Source organism: Xenopus tropicalis, chromosome 2, assembly GCF_000004195.4.
Source record: "Xenopus tropicalis strain Nigerian chromosome 2, UCB_Xtro_10.0, whole genome shotgun sequence".
NCBI classification, from domain to species: domain Eukaryota; kingdom Metazoa; phylum Chordata; class Amphibia; order Anura; family Pipidae; genus Xenopus; species Xenopus tropicalis.
This window is the reverse complement of record NC_030678.2, coordinates 104,180,073-104,197,916: the sequence shown is the minus strand read 5'-3', so window position 1 is coordinate 104,197,916 and position 17,844 is coordinate 104,180,073. Positions and strand designations below refer to the sequence as shown.

Below are 17,844 nucleotides of genomic sequence, written 5' to 3'. Positions count from 1 at the left end.
ATTTGGACCTCCATACCTTAAGTCTGCTAAAAAAAAACATTTAAATATTGAATAAACCCAATAGGATTGTTTTGCCTCCAATAAGGATTGATTATATCTTAGTTGGGATCAAGTACAAGCTACTGTTTTATTATTACAGAGAAAAAGGAAATCATTTTCCAAAATTAGAATTATTTGCTTATAATGGAGTCTATGGGAGACGGCCATTCTGTAATTCGGAACTTTCTGGATAACGGGTTTCCGGATAAGGGATCCCATACCTGTATATGCAAAAATCTATGGTGTAAGTCGACATTTCGGTCCTACTCCTTAAAATTTATGTGGGATCTCTGATACATTAGTTTAGCTGATACATTAGGTAGCTTCAAGAAGGGGTTGGATGGCTTTTTAGCAAGTGATACAGGGTTATGGGAGATAGCTTTTAGTGCAAGTTGATCCAGGGACTGGTCCGATTGCCATCTTGGAGTCAGGAAGGAATTTTTTTCCCCTCTGCGGCAAATTAGAGAGGCTTCAGATGGGGTTTTTTTTTGCCTTCCTCTGAATCAACTAGTTAGGCAGGTTATATATAGGCATTATGGTTGAACGTGATGGACGTATGTCGTTTTACAACCCAACTTACTATGCTACCATGTTACTGTCTTGTCAGAGAAACCAGATACAGAAATACTAAAATCACATATTATCCCACTTTTTACACCCCTGTTTGTATTTTCCACGTATTTGATATTTCCATGTACTTTTATCGTAGTTTAATGAATCCCAGACTCTTTAAAATGGATATTTTAAAACTTTACAGTGGCTTTAATAAGATATCATCCAATTGTTACCACACTTTATTCGATCTGTCTAATCTGTGACATATTACAGGTACCACCTAAGTGACTCCCTTCGTAAATGGGGTTATGCAGGTTAGACCTGCAGCTAGAGGTGCTGACAGTCCCACTTAACATATATATGATTTTGCTGACTATTATATATCATATTTTAGTTGTATTGTTACCGACCGTCATCTTTACCTTCAATTTACCATCCAAGATTCATCCCTAAGGCCCATGGTACATGGGGAATATTCACCACTGCTAGCATTTAGCTTCCAAAGAAGTATCATCATATGTAACTGTGTAGCTGGCCATTTACTTAAATGGCCACTAGCAATGACAAGCAGATTTTTTTTATAGAAACTATGCATTTAAAGGTTTCTGGCCAAAATTTGACTGTGACAGCTAGCAGTAGGCTGCTTGCAGAAAATACACCCAATGTGCCAAAGGACTAATTAAAAACATTAGGTTTTCCTTTACTCCAAGGTGATTAGGCCACCTACATAAATCTGCTCGTTCTGTGTAATATTTAACATGGCTTCTTTTGAATTTGTGCTTAATTCCGGTATTTGCAGTGCTCAAGCTCTAGGATATCAAATCCGGACATTATTTAAATGAGACCGTGGAACCTATTGATTAGGGATAATAGCAGGAGACACTATTCAGAGCAGCTACTCCCCTTGTGTTTTAGTCCTAGTAAACCCTTGTGCAGGTCATATCTGGGAAAAACACCAGGGCTCTGCCAACAGAAAAACTCTTTATTGCCTGCTGTGATAATATTCCTAGAGAAAAGCAGTATTGTGGGTTTTATTTTTGCTTCCCCCCCACCGCCTTAATAGTATTTCTTGTTCTCGTATGTTTGTTGAACACTGCCTACATCTGTGAGTACCGCAGAGAAGGGTGATCCCCTGTCAGGTGTGGAATTCTTGCACACGATATGAATAATATGCTAAACAAATCTGCAGGCTAGAATTATTCTAATTCTAGTAACTAAAAGCTGCGGTAATTAAAGGGAAGAGAAATAATCCGTTCCTGGCATGCATTTCCCTTTGACATGTTTTCCCTGTCTTGTTAATACATGCATCATGATGAAGTGTGCTTGGATCCATAGACTCTGCATATGGCTTGAGAGAAATTTAGGAAAAACATTGTTAATCAAATCAGATGCTTTTTCTGATATGCAAAGCATGGGCAGGGGGGAATTGGGAGAAGCTTGTTACTAAGGGTGCTGCAGAACATTGCGCATCCTTTTCCCATTTGCTAGGCACTATGTTGTGATTTATGTCACTATATGTGTCTTACACCCTTCCCATCAAGCCAACCACTCGTTCAGCAGTAATTGTAGATAATGACTGATGGAGTGACTGTATAGCTCTCCTCCTCCACATATAAGAGTGTTCCTCTCCCTGGACATAATAGGGTCCATAATAATTGCGTGATAGCATGGGATGCGGTGACATATTACCGGATCTGTGGGCTTAAGCTGTGGTTCCCAGAAAATAAACTGGCTTTTGTTCGTGCTCTGCAGAGATTGATGAGCTTGTGAACAGGCTGGTCCACAACAATATTATTCTTTCATTCACCTTTTGATATTTCAGAAGTCTCCTACAGAACATGTGATCTCCTTTGGCAGTGAAAGCTGCTAATCCTTGGGTCATATTACTCATGTCCCTGGGGATAGTGTTAGAAATATCCCTGACATAGAAGGTTTTACGAGGAGTCATCACAAGGGCAGTTTCACCCTTTGACTGCAGAAGAGTTAGGCTATGCATTTGCTTAAAGTGGGTGGCCACCCAAAGATTGAAAAATCTATTTTTTAGCATAAAGAAAGAAAAAAAATGTTTTCCATTAAGGATACCAATGATTTTTTAAATGTATTTGTAAGTACAGTTGCTCCTTTGCTTTTGCCTCCTCTGACTTCACACTCCTGAAACATTGTATCAGCTCTTCTCCAGCCAAGACTTCCCACAATTCATTGCTTCATCTGCAGTGAAAAGACCTGAGAAGAAAAAAAAGCATGATAGAAGCCTGCAAGACATTCTGGGAATTTGAGTCTTGGCTGGAGGAGATGTAATTTCTGATACATTGTTTCTGTAGTCTGGCAAATGAAAAAAAGACTGAAATTGCTTTTACATTTACAGTTACATTTACAAATAACTTTAAAATCACTGAAACGTTGTAATTCATGTATATTGGAAAGTTGCCTAGACAATTTTTTTTATTAGTATTAAAAAAATAAATAAATAATAGTTTGGATGTGGGAAAATAGGTGCTTAAAAGACAATAAAATCTGAAAACCAGGGGGTACTAATTTATTGGACAACCCCTCCAGTTAGGCACATTGCTAACTTTCTGGCCTAGGTGCACTTACTATATAAATGGCACCAGCCCTGGGTAATTTCTTCTTGAGTGCTGCTGTGCCATGCTTTGTATTCTTCCCAAGTACCCCCTGCATTATCTGCCAAATTTAATCAGCTATGGGAATACTAGGAAATAGAATAAAACATGGCGGTGCTCCAGAGGAAGGTGCAATGGCCAGGGCAAAAAAGTTCACCCCTTCCCCCTGTGTTCAAATATTTGGTTCTCTATTTAATCAGACTACAAATATAATAAGAAATATTAATGATATACTGTTGTGTTATATCATTATATAGTGTCTAGTCTTGCAAATACTTTTAATAGTAAAGTTATTTAATAAACCTTGTTCTTTTTCTATCCCACTTTTACCAAAATGCACAACAATTAAATGACCTGTAGTTTTCCTTAGGGAAAATAAAATCAGAGTGTGGCTTCATGTTGCTGTGACCTAGATTTCAGGTACATGGCAACTTTATGTAAAAATAGTGCTTTGTAGGGACAAATGATCAGAGCCTTTGATTGTGCTAAAGGTTTTTTATTTAGTCACACATAAGGATTTATATCATTTTTTATTTTACCTTGTGCTCTCCCCCACTTATGGTTTGAGCTTCTCCGTCAGCCTCCATGCTGACAGTAGTGCTGCTTGCGCAGAGCCCTTCCCCAGGCCATTGCTGTTTAGACATTCTTCCCTCGGGACACAGAAGTATTTCTCAGGATATTCCCGCTCACCTTCCTCTTCCTGAGTGCATAAAATAAGAATAATTTCTGCTGATTTGGCTGTGCGCTTGAAGTCCAGACATATTTGCTGTGCTGGCAGCCAGTGTGCTGACTGCTTTGCCTCACTGTTGGCTTGTGACTTAACGGCGCTCGTGACGGTCTCAACACACCGTTCTACATCTGGCGAGAGAGTAACCTGCTTTTAATATATTTGTGGGAAAGAACAGAAGGCTACAAAAATAGATATGATAAATAAGCACAAGAATTTATAGGCAGGCTAGTGAGAAAATAGTTAGAGAGAAAATCATAATTTCAAGGGTAAGTGACAGACCTACAACTTTAACAGGCTTCTTAATAACTGAGCTACAGCATTTTGTAATTAAGCCTTTATCTCAAGCCATTTACTGTGTAGTCATAGCATTATAATCTTGGTTATCCTTTTGTTTATTCTAATTTACTCATGGCACCTTCTAACAAATATATTCCAAATTCATTTTAAAAGCATTTTGAGTGGTGGTCAAAATATATATATTTTTTAAAGATCAGACTACTGTTTTCTTTTCCATTAACTGAAAGACTAAAGGAGGGAGAAATCCAAGTAAAGTATAGGCTTAAATGTTAAATGACAAGCAGAATAAAAAAAACTTGAATATTTATTCAAATATTATTTGCAAACTATTTCTCTGAATAAGTCCTAGTTTGTATTCTGGTTTTCTGTTGTGTGTATAGCTCTGGTAGCTCTCTGTGGAAACTATGATAAATAAAAAATTTAGGGCCGCTTTATAGCTGCTTATTCTTTTTGTGTAAGGTAAGTTACCGCTCATATAAAAAAAAATAAAAGGACAAGTGGTTTTGATTTGCAAATTGTTTACTACTGCATTACTACCAATTCCTAGTAATCTTTAAAATGATCAAATCCCCTAAATACTTGCACTTCAATCGAAGTAATATTAACTATAATTCTAATTATAATAGAATAAGTGTTTCAAAGTTTATTAGTGAATATAATGCACTGATAAATTCCAAAACACTATTTCCTTTAGTAAAGGTCACTGGTTTACCTACTATTCTTTGGTAGGCAGTGCTCAATATTATCCACAGGGTGTACAATGACAGTGATTACGTGATTTGAGTGTTTTAGCAGAGACACTTTTCAGTATTGTCTATTGCAGGGTATTTTCTGGCGTTCTGTAGCTATGACAAAATGCGGGCGACAAGTAGTACCATGTGTCATAGCCCTAACTGCCCTTAGAGTAAGCCCCTTCTTTTACTCCAGGTTTCACCAGAGAGGCAGAGCCACAGTTTGGGAACATCTATCTATAAGGAACATGTCTGTTTTTCTAATCATTTACCTTTGCACAGTCCTTTTATAATGATTCCCTTCAGTGCCAATGTTGTGGCTTCCTTAGGTTAGCTCACTAAGGTTAGGCTTAGGGCAATACAGTTATTCTATTTGTACAAAGTACAAATGGAAAGATTGCTATTGCCCAAAGGGGTGGGGGTTCAGGGGGGTAAGAGTTCTGGGGGTATAGGTGGCTTAGACACCTTTTTGGGGGAAAGATACAGTGCAGTGGTGCATTATTAGAAATACACATTACTTTATATACTGTAAGTGAACATAACCATACCACTTATACTCCCATATGTAATTAAATGCAGTAAGTTTGCCTAGGAGCAGTAACCCATAGCAACCAGTAAGATGCTTGCTTTCAAACAGGTGACAAGTAAATTCTACCCCTGGATCAGTTGCTATGGGTTAATGCTCCTGGGCAAACTTAGTACCTTTAATTACATAACCCTTTAACCGTGTTAAATATACAGTGTGATAGGACTGCTGCTTTTCCTTTCCTGTTCTTATCAGAACTACATTTTACAATTTTTATCAGGTATGTTTTTCCAAAAATTGCATAATAACGAAAATGTAATTCTAAGGAATTTTCCAATATAAATGAGTTACAGTTTTCAGTTGTGTTTAAGTTGTTTGTAATATTAATTCCAAGCAAATTTGATTATCATCCCTTTCTGTTCCTAGGTTCTAATTCTAGCAGGGGTCAGCTTTTCAATAAGTGAGCTTTTGCTACATTGTTTCCACAGTCAGAGAGAGTAGTGCAGCGAACAGTCAGACAGATGCTGTCAGATACATTTACAGTTATATGTTATATTGAAAACTCGCCTAGATGTAAATATTCTCTCATTTTAGGTGAAGATATTTGAAATACCATATTTGTTGTTGCTGCCGGTAATTAACAGATTGTGTATAAAGCAGGACAAAAAGCGCAGCAACAATGCTGGCATATTATTCAGGACTGGCTTTATGGGTCTGTCTGTATCTTTGCTTTTTGTAAGTGGCCGCCTTCCTTGCACTCTCCAAGCTACTTACAAGCTGACTTCTAGTTCAATAATGACTGTATGAAGATGAAGGGAACCTCCTTCCTTACCTAGCCCTGGGGATTCTTACTGCTGACATCAATGCGTTAAGAGCTGAGGATTCCTCAGAGCTCCTGGGCGTTTTCCCAGTGAATGAATGGCACTTTAAAGGTATTATCCAAACAAACCTTACGTCGAAAATAAGATTAAAGCCTTTCTATCTTTTTCTTTTCGGCTATGTAATCTCAACCTTGGGCAGGAAACAGAAAGACTGATTTGTCAGACGATCTGCGATGCTGGAAGCATTTGTCTTTGTTAATTTACATGGAGAGCAGTAGTAAATCTGAGAGAGCATGCTGCTGGATTTGCGATTTCAACTGGGTATTTCAGATAATGGTACCTGACAGTTAACCAGCAGCTAGGAGATTTATTTCTTATGATTCGCAAATCCAAATACTATGTGCACAATTTTCATCCTGAATAAATAACTTAAAAAAAAAATGAGATAACGTACAGCTTTCACCTGAGAGGAGAGAAGTAAACCACAGTTTACTTATTTATTATACTGGGCAAATTTGTTCCCCATGGCAAATCAGCCCGCTGTGCCCCAACTTTTATATGTGAACATATAGCACTCCTGCTGTTATTAAAGGAGCTGAAAAAGTATGGGGTGCCAAATCTTAGCCCCCCCCCCAGGGATTCTAATCACTTACTTGACACCACGGCTGGTGCACCTGTTTGCTTAAAATGGCACTGGCCTGGGGTGCTTCTGTAGGAACTGCAGTCTTCTTCCTCTTCTTTTCTTTGGACCCAGGCAGTACAGTGAAAAAGACAGCTTTTCACGTCTATATTCATCTTTTCATTCTAATGCCCATGCACTTGCCTGGACTGGAATGAACAGAAGATAGAAGAAGCCAAAGAAGATGGTGAAGAAGAACTTCTACAGAAATGCCTTGGGCCAGTACAGTTTTTAGAGAACAGGAGCACTGGCCAAGGGTATCAGGTAAGCAGTTATAGTTACTGAGGGGTACCTAACATTTTGACACTTCCTACTGATTTTCCCTTTAGCTCTCCTTTAAGTAGCTCCCACCATTTCTGACTCCTGATAGCAGATGTCACCATCTTGCTTTATTGTGAACACCAGGGGTGGGCCAAGCCGACCGGGCGCCCTAGGCAACCCGGTTGGCCAACTCCGCCCACCTCCCCGCCCCCCGAACAGCGCATGCGCGCCAAAGCACAGGAGGCGGTGCAGGGGGGGGCAGTTCGATTAGATCGGTCATTGCCTCCGCCATTAATGACAAGCGGCGGAGGCAATGACAAAGTAGCACTAGGGGTAGGCAGGAGAGGTACCTGCCTGGCGCCCCCCAATAGTTGCGCCCTAGGCAGCTGCCTCTTCTGCCTACCCCTAGTTCCGGCCCTGGTGAACACCATTTTTGAGTTACAGCCTCTCCCCAGGAAAGACAGAAATCTGTGGGTTCCAAAGGAGTTTATTTCCTTTCCCTCTGCATTCAACTGCTGCTCCTCAGCAGAGACCCACTTAGAACAATAGAAATTCCTTGAGGCAGCTCTCCTTATCTAACCTATCTCTGGATGGAAAGATGATTTTCTCGCTCACAGAGGATCATTGATTCATTTCTGTTTGCCAGTTAATGACATTTTACCCTCTGCATAGATGAACTAAAAATAAGTATCAGCAGCTGGCATTGGTCCGATTGCAAGCTTGCATTGATCACAATATATTTGGCTATCTTAGAAAAGAAAATGACAACACTGAGGATTGCACAGCACGTATCAAACCCTTCTGACTGATATTTGTCTCTCATACACTCCTCATTATGGCCTCCCAACTTTCTCTCGTCTTGTGCACTCCATTTCATTTTAATCCACACACAGGCCTTTGGGAATTAAGATGTGTTTTAGCAGGGATTTGCTCAGCACTCCATTTGCCTGGTGTCTGCTGGCCCTGCTCTGCCAAACTGTTCGGAGATCAGAAGCTTTATTTGCTCTGGATTTTGAAAGTACTCTATTTCATCAGCTGGGTGTCCCGTAACACATGTTCAACTTTGTAATAAAAAGGGTTCGATCAGTCTCCTGGGCTGTGTACTCTAATCCCCTCTACTAAAAAGAAGACCTTTGCTGAAGGTACCTATAATGCTATGTGTGGAGAACACTGTTCTATAAACTAGATTCTGGCCCAACCTATTTTAAATATATATAATAATACCTCAAGGTAATAACTCAAAGTTCAAGAATGCCCTGGTGCACTCAGGGACTTCATATTAAGTTTGAAAACATCAATAAACCTTTGATTTTCTCACACACGCGCACTTACACATATTATTGTGATATAATGTTCCTGTTGCTATTGAGGCTGAGTTAGCCATTCAAGCAGGTAGTGCAAGCTCTGTAAAGACGCCTTAGGTACTGCAGCCCGCAGTTCTGTATAATGCTTGTAATCCAATCCAGCGTGGCCAGTTACACACTGTCTGTACGAGCAAGTAAAATTAACATCCTGAAAGCTTTGCTGATGCTGAATGAAAATGAACTCTTCCGGCAGCCTTCAGCCAACCTAATATCAAATACTTAAAGAAACCTGAGCTCAGTTATTTTACATTTAGGAAAAGGGACGCCATGACAGTTTATGTAATGTCAGAACCGATTAACCATTAGTCTTTCTGCCACTTTGGAAGTAGCTGTACATTGTAATACTTATTTCTGTACTGTACAATGTCATTGGGCATTTCTAGGATGTGATTGGCCACCCTGAGAGCCCAGATATACTATAGAGCTAATTTTCAAATGCAATGTGCCTATCACAAATATGCACAAATGTTTTTATTTAACAGTGTGGACCCAAATGTATTTCAGATTGCGTCATTCCCTCTGCTCAGATGAGCATGGTTCCCTAAATGGTGTTGGCATGTAATTAGGCCATTAATCAGTTGCGTGTGTGGTTGCATTACGCGAAGGGAGACCTGAACAACATCTCAAGGGAGGTGATCATTTTAGGGCCCTCTTGTCTTCTACTATTGAACCTTATTCAAACAGGCAGAATCAGTTGGTGTTTTAGCATAAGTGCAGAGTAGTGTGTGTTGCAGCCGTTTTGTGCCTTTGTGATAGCATTTAAGTGCATGCAAGTTTGCACCCATTTTTGTGCTTGTATGTGCTGGTTAAAAGCTGTTTAAGGGCTGATTACAGCATTAACACCATAACACGGCTCTGCATTATGATGAACACTGTTCACTTTAATGATGCACTACTTGTTATTATAATGGGTTCCTGTACACTTATAATTAATGAGACAGCTCTATAATGAAGTTACATGACTAAATGCAGTTAATAAGTCAGTTATGTTGCTCTCTGTGCTTCCGCATGGGCTCAGCACTTGATGCATTATGAAGCAGGGGTTAATTCATCACTGTAGCCGGGGAACTGGAGACTTTTGGGCTTCATTAATTGAAAGGCAATCATCTGCTATTTAGCAGGATATGATGCAGAAAGTTTTAGTAATACAATGTAGCCCTGCTCTGTATGTCATGTATGTAGGAGCATGTTTAGCGAAGAGTGTCACAGTTTGCCGGAGGGGAATTTCACAACTCTGTTCGCGTGTACAGGATTTTTAGGGGATATTTTAAAATATACCTCTAATAATACTATACAGGTTAATTGAGGGCTGGAGAGTTACCCTCTATTAGCTTGATTGCATGCCTTACCTGCTTCTATACTATGGTTACCCTTTTTCTACTTCAAGCCTAAGAGTCATTTTGGTTAACCCAATGTAGTGTTTAGTTTAACTATCCTTGTCTGTACAATAACATTTATTGTGTTACAGAGGATGATGGAGAGCAATGCTAAATAGCTTTGGTGCAAACTAATGGTGTTGATTACAATATGACTAGCTAGTGAATTATGAATGGGAACCACCATATCCGCATGTGTATTACATTTTTTTTCATTTTCATACTCTAAACTAGCAAGCCCAAGTTGAACTAGCCACTTGCGATTTAACATCAGTAGTTGATTTGGCCAAACATTGGGCCAAGCACAGTGTTCAATCTGTTGGCAATCTCAATGAGTAGAATCTATGAATGTAAGTTCGACATTGAACTGCAGTTCTAGTGCTCAATGTGATAGCTAGTGATGAGCGAATCTGTTCCGTTTCGCTTCGCCGAAAAATTAGCGAATCTTTAAAAAGATCTGCGAAACGGCGAAAAATTCGCGAAACGGCGAAAATGTCGTGCGACAAAAAAAATTTGTCGCCCGCGGCTATTATTTTGTCGCGTGGCTATTGTTTCGTCGCCCGCAGCTATTATTTCGTTGCGCGGCTATTGTTTCGTCGCCCGCGGCTATTATTTTGTCGCGCGGCTATTGTTTCGTCGCACACGGCTATTATTTTGTCGCGCGGCTATTGTTTCGTCGCACACGGCTATTATTTCGTTGCGCGGCTATTGTTTCGTCGCCCGCGGCTATTATTTTGTCGCGTGGCTATTGTTTCGTCGCACGCGGCTATTCTTTTGACGCGCGGCTATTGTTTCGTCGCACGCGGCTATTCTTTTGACGCGCGCCTATTCTTTTTACGCCCGCGACAATTCTTTTTTGACGCCGGCGACAATTTTTGGACGTGCGGCGAATTTTTCCGCGGCGAATTTTTTCATCCGTTTCGCGAAACAATCCGCCAATGGCGAAATGCGGAAATTCGCCGCGAATCCATGCCTGGCGAAACATTTCGCCCATCACTAGTGATAGCCTATTCAAGGGGGTTTCTCAGCCACGTGAATTAAACTAGTTTTCTCCTTTGGAAACAGATCTAGTAAGGGCCGCTTTCAATTTTTTGTTAGGGTTATGGAATCAGCTTCAGCCCTGCAAAAGACACTGTTGTTCTCCATCTCAGGCAACACACTACCTTAACTCATTTTCATACAATTATGTTGGCTTAGGCATTATCCTGTACTAAGCACTGTTTAGTACATATTCAGTATACAAGGCCATTTGAATAGTAGAAAGCATATTTAGGGAAATAAAACTGTAGCCTTGGGCTTCATGAAATCAAAAGGAATGCTAAGAAATGGTTTCCTTTTTTAAAATGTATTGCCAGAAATGGTTATTGATATCAGTCTCTTTTTAAAGTATGGAATTCTATTATAAAAAGAGAAAAGCTCAGTTTCAGACAAATGTTTAATCATATAACAGGGTGAAACTGAAACTAATTATGGAAATAAATGTAATTTTATTTTGCCAGTTTTTTTTTACCTCCCTTACTTTTAAAGAAAGTGAGCTAGTTGACCTCCCATTAAATTAAATGTTTTGTTGGGGGTTATAATAGACATAATGACTGTTGTCTATATGAGATTCTGATGTGCATATTCTAGCTGTGGCTCACTTAACAAGGAAATCTAGAACAAGAGCCTGTGTGAAAGGGGTAATCATTGACATTTTGGCTGCCAAATGTACTGCTGTGACAGGTTATATAAAGTGATTGCAAAAATAGCATTTTCAGTCTAAAGGTGGCCATACACAGGCAGATTTAAGATGCCAATTTGAGTCCTTTAGACTGATTCAGCAGCTAATCTACCCTTGTATGGGGACCCCTGATGGGCCTACCCAACAGATATTTGGCCAAATTTCGGCCTGATGTTGATTGGGCGGATTTTTTTTACTTGTCGAATCGGCGACTGCAACGGTTCATTGATGTGGTCATTGCTCCGATGGCGCTTAATCCCGACTCGGATTACAATGAAAGGAATAGGAGCTCTTTAAGACTCACTTTAAAGGGATTCATTATATTTTATTACTATTTTACACTGTTTACATTCAGATCTTTCGTAATGATCCACACAAAAGAACTTTTTTAGATAAGCTAAAAACAGTAACTGAACTGAAGTAACTAAAAACAGTAACTGTAACTATAGTCATAAGCCGGACTTGGTTTTTACTGTTTAGTATTCTGAGAACTAGCACTAAGTGACTCATGGGGGCATTTTTAACAATGCAGGTGTCAGGGAGCTTGCTGTCTTGCTACCTTTCCATTGTTCTGCTGATAGGAGGGATAGAGTGTGGTGATATCACTCCAACTTGCAAAATCAGTTTGCTCTATTAAAAAAAGGAATTCATTGCAGGATTCTCTTGGAGTAGCTCTATTAATTGATGCTATCAACTGATATTTTCCCATGACAGAATCCCCTTAAGTTGGGAATATCGAGGGTAAAGGTCTTGTTGGTAAGCTCTTAGTTTACAAGTAGATCTATATACATAACCTTATGTATATATATATATATATATAGTGGCATAGTAACTGAAAAGACTCTGGAGTGAAGGTATGTCTTTTCTAGAATGTTCTATGAACTAGAGTAGTTATGGAGGATAACAGGGGGTGTGTCACTCATGCTTAAATCCCAGTGCTGGCATGTCATTACCTGTGATAAAGGGGTGAGGATGGAAAAGATCTGTGTCCTGGAAGTAAGAAGTGGAGAAGTGGCTCCTGCAGAGAGAGATTGTGAGTCAAGTGTTTATATTTTTCCTTGGTTGCTGTGTCTTAATAGTAGTAAATGCAGACTGTTAGTGGTTTTAGAATGACCAATGATTTTACACCTGATGTCACTGTATTTTACATTGGAAAAGGTGTTGGTACTTCTGTCATTTGAGAGAATTCCCACAAAATATCTCCAGAATACAATTGCAGGGCTCATAGGTGTTTTAAAAGAGGTCAAGTATTTTGGCCAGAAAAGTATATACTACTGTATGGAACCTTAAAGATATCAGACAGCAATTCCTGTCAGTTTCCCAGAATGCACCAAAAGCAAACTTAAATGACAAAAGGAAGAAATAACAGTGTATTAAAAAAAGAGAACTTTACCAGCATTTTTATTCAGTCACAGGAAAAGTCCATAAAACGTTCCACATACTTGAACTTGAATGGCTAAATACAAAATAAACTGCATTAAAAATCATGACACAGAATATCAGCCGTTAACCACTCATGTGTAAAAGTTTTAATACCCGTTAAACTCCACTGGTTTGTTTGAATTATATACTGCAGTTGGAAGCCCAAATCAGCTGCATTTGTCTCATTGCCATCTGGTGGGAACTGGGCTTTCTATTTTAGGCAATGCAGAGGAACTGTTAGGATTATTAAAACTTTTGTCTCCTCCAGGTTTATATTTCTTCACTCTCAGATGGTGATTAAAAATGCGTTTCCTTTCCTGTTCACAGCCCGGGTTGGTGCTATTAACCCAATCTAAGGGAGAAAGCTTCCTCAGTGCATTTTGTCATTTTAAACACGCCGGCTTAATGACTTCTTTCTGACTGAAGAGATTTTTGGCTATGGTGCAGAAAATGGAGCTTTCACTTGTGTTGCCTGGGACTTGTTATGGTCAATTTGTAATGTTTAAAATATTTATTCTAAGATTTTGTCAGTAGAGCATCCTAATTGCATCTGATTAATGCGCTTCTTAAGCTGACTTGGGCTTTCGAGACACATCCGTAATATTTTCGGTGATGTTTAGGACAGCGGAAGGTAGCAGAAAGCTTGCTTAAGGCATTCTGGGTTGACTATTTTAGCATAGTCATTGGAAGCAGGATGAAAGTATATACTAGCCTTAATACTGACTGTACTGGTAACCAGCTGCACTTATACATTCATATGAATATCATATCTTTATATTAGTTCCACACAGCAGGTACATTCTGGATTTTATTCATACTACCGCTGTGTTGTTTATAGAAGATGATATCCCTAGCCTAGTGTCGCTTATTCTGTGAAGCTTTCATACTTCCCATTTCAGATGCCCCCACATTAACCATAAAATTCTAAATATCATTCTGGCATATATTTTATATTTCATTCAGATATGCTAAGGTTAAACCCCTTTATTCCAGTGTATAACACACACTCAGAGTTTGCTGTAGTTGCATTAGCAGCTAAATTTACTTCTGACTAGTTATCAGCTAAGATACCCTTTGTTATGAGAAGATCTATTTTTGCTTATGCAAGGGTATACAGTGGTAGACCTTGACTCTGCCTTTCATTTCTCCTTGGTGAAGTCTCATGCAAGCTGTTTCTCTTTGATTCACGGAGAACCGTGAGAAAGTAGCTGTTCATGCAGGATTGCATTTTTCCCCTTTTCAGTCTATTCAGGCTTTGTATAGTTTGAGTAATCTAGTTTCAGTCCTTGCTGTCTTGCCAGTACATTGATAGGTTTTTTTTTCGAAGTTGGGAAGAAAAGACATTCTCCATCTACAGTTCTAAAGCAATGCTCTCCCGTCTTCATTTTTGTGTTGTTTAACAGTTTTATCTGGACCTTTTGTTTTACTAGCCCCTGATTTCTTTTTTTAATCAGAAGTATTTTCTGCACCTTTGTGTGCAAACAACTTATTGAAATCTGCATTATTTGACCTCTGTGCAGGAGAAAATAGACTATTCTTTTAAGCACAATAGATGCCTTAGAAGAGAAGGGTGGGGTGAAGCATGAAAGGGCAGACTGAATTTGTGCCACAATCAGTGCTCCAAAATAACCAGTTAGAGATTAAAATACATACATATATTGTTCTATCATTTCCACCTCTCCCTCCTGCCCCTCCCCATTAAAAAAAATATATAAATGTGTCTTTTAGCTACAAGCTCTGTCCTGAGCTATGAAAATCACATTAGAACATTGTCATAGCTGATTGCTTTCAGTGAATTTGGAAATTTAATTGCTAAACTGTGTGTCTTTCTACCTACGTGATCAGTGCGTTGATTTATGCTTAGCGCCAGAGAGTGTCAAACTTACCAGCAGCTCCCTATTCTGTTTCGCCCTCTCTAGGCTTAGTTACTTTATATGCGCTACATTTTCTGTTTAACAGAACAGCATGCTGAGGCACGGTATTAAATGGGAATTCAGTAAAGGGCACGCATTAAGTTCTTTTAGATGAGAATTATAAATTGGTTTAATTATAATTTCATTCATTTCATAGTTTTGATCCAGGCATTATGGCCAAACTAAAAGGATTGTTCCAAGAGGGCTAGTGTAATTATGGAGACCAACAAGCCTGAAAAAATCCTGGTATTAGCTCATCTGTAGGAGCTGCTTAAATAGCTTAGCAGCCTCCACCACAGTTGATCAGGAGCTCGTATGATACAGTCCTCTTCCCAAATACACCAATTGGAAAATTACAAAATGCCCAGCTGTCGAAGATCTCAAGCCAACTCTTCATGTGGCTGCTCAGACTCAACATGTTGTTCTGCTGTGTTCGTCGTTCTTCCAAAACTCATTTGTTTAAGCAAATAATAGCTATACGAGGAGAATTTTTTTTAAGCGAACTATCAACCATCACACCATAGTATAAACATTCTTTCATTATTGAGGGCCATACAACTACAGATTTAAAAATTGCTCAATAGGGTGAGAATGGAAAATATTTTTAGGTTTCATGTAGATGTCTTTCATTGCTGGGGTCACCTTATTCAGACTTACCAAACTTTAAGACGATGGGTAAAGAGTTGGGTTCCAGTTGCTCTCAAAATACACCTAGCACTATTGCATTTATCAGGTACTGGGCCAGAATTTGTAATGTTGAAATGATGAATATGGGGGCTATTCTTTCTCTGCTGTTTTATGTTATGCATGAAGTATTCTTCATAAACACCAATGAAAATCTGAAACATGCTGTCCCAAAAAGCTGTTGTGTATTAATATATCCTATGCTATGCGCAATTCCTCAGCAAGAACAGATATTTTCCACTTTGCCCAATGAACATTTCTTTCCTTAGGATAGTGCAGGTTAATAGGACAGCAATTTAGACAGGGAAAAGGAGGCTTCACTATCAGCTCACACAAATTCAATAAGGTTGCTGCCCTTTAGCTTTAATATAGACAATTTTAATGACTGGGGTGCAGTCTAATCATTATCGTTCAGTAGTAAGAGGACATTGAGGGATGAGCTTACTCTATTGAAACTGGGCAGACATATTGCTTGTCGGCGATTTAAAAAATAAATAAAGCTGTCCCTGGTTTGTCCCAAAAAATAAAAACAGTTCTTTCTTAACTCTAAAATGTCAGTTGGACTTATCTGTGGATCAACATTGTACTGTGGGTATTAATTGCAGTAGCCTTGGTTTGTTCTGGAGGTGACAATATGGGGCATATTACTCGATACTGAACTGAAGTAAACCTAGGGATTTAAAGTATGAATCCTGCAGGGATGTTTGAGGGACCATCACATTATTTGTTGTTTAAAATAACCAAAAATCCCAATCCCAATAATGTTGATTCAAAAAAAAATTTGTTGATTTTCTTGCTGTGATAAGTTGGTATATGGAAGCATCCCCCTCAATTCAGTATCTCACAGCTTGTTTATCATTCAGAATGCTTCACTTTGGTATGTTTGTGCATCATCTTGAATTGACAAGTTTTGACCACTATTACTTAAAGGGAAGGCTGCTCGTTCCAGTCATTCACAGTGGGTGAATGATGAAAGGAATGCACACAGTATATGAATGATCACACACAGGATTTGAGTTGTCCTTGGAGTTTTGTAAGAATCTATGTATGTTCCATGTTACTAAGAGAGATCAATGTAGCATATGAAATATGAAGTATGAAATCATTCCACCACTCGTGGATCAGAAGAACTGGTTGCTTATTTGTTAGGCACATAGTAAGTATGTTTATAAAGCTGTAAAAGTGCTATATTAGAATTCAGCAAACAGCATCAAATTAAGCATAGTTCTAAATCTGTGTAATACAATTTTGTATTGTAGTATGTAAAACTCGTATGAAAGCTATAACATAATGTCTGTACCTCTATGTAAAAACTGTGCAAGTGATTTTTATTTGTGCAATATCCTAGAAAAAAAGATTTTGACTGTAGTTTTTTCCATTTTAGGTAGAAGATGCTATGTTGATGTTTGACAAGACAACAAACAGACACAGAGGTAAGATATTTTCTGTTTTCTCAAATGCCATTTTGCCCCTGATTTAGAAGGGAGGGAACTTGAAGTGCAAGTTAAGGTGGCCACACACGTGGCGATTTCCGATCTTTCATGCAACCATCGGTCGCACAAAAGATCGTACAATCGGCCACTAACCTCTCAGGGCTGAAATAGCAGATAAGGAGGTGGAAACAATAGGATTTCTACCTCCTTCTGCCGATTCAGCCCTGAAGGCAGCTTTTGATCAGGCGCCTTCTATGGCGCCCGATCAAAATCTTTTAACCTGGGCGATCGGCGAGTCGACCGATATCAGCAGCCTCCTGCGATAACAGTCGACTCGCCGACTTGCCATACACGCACCGAATATCGTACGAAACGGGTTTTTTTTGGCGTGTATGGCCAGCTTTATTCTCTACAACAAATATGCACAGTATAGAAACCTTCATTCAGTGCTTATCCATGCCTCCAAACTTTATTATATATGGGAAGCTACTGTGCTGCTTTCTCTGAAGAGGTAGCGTAAGTGCTATGTCACTTGTGGTGTCACTTGCCATGTCGTAAAAACACCAGTTGGAATTAATAGTTTTAATATTAGCAAGGCTTATTTTTTAATTACCCTTGATTCATTCTGCTCTCCCATATAGCTGTTCATACGGGTGTCATAGCTCTACATGT

At 39.1% G+C, this 17,844-nt stretch overlaps 1 protein-coding gene across 9 annotated transcripts in view; it reads left to right on the top strand.

Annotated features, from left to right (window-relative positions):
* The window catches only part of msi2 (musashi RNA binding protein 2), a 433,137-nt gene that overhangs the window by 224,965 nt on the left and 190,328 nt on the right, over positions 1 to 17,844 (top strand). For all 9 annotated transcript variants that reach the window (XM_004911719.4, XM_004911720.4, XM_004911722.4 and 6 more), the window contains one exon: positions 17,124 to 17,172. In XM_004911719.4, the coding sequence (XP_004911776.1) occupies positions 17,124 to 17,172 (49 nt within the window). The remainder of the gene's footprint in view (positions 1 to 17,123; positions 17,173 to 17,844) is intronic.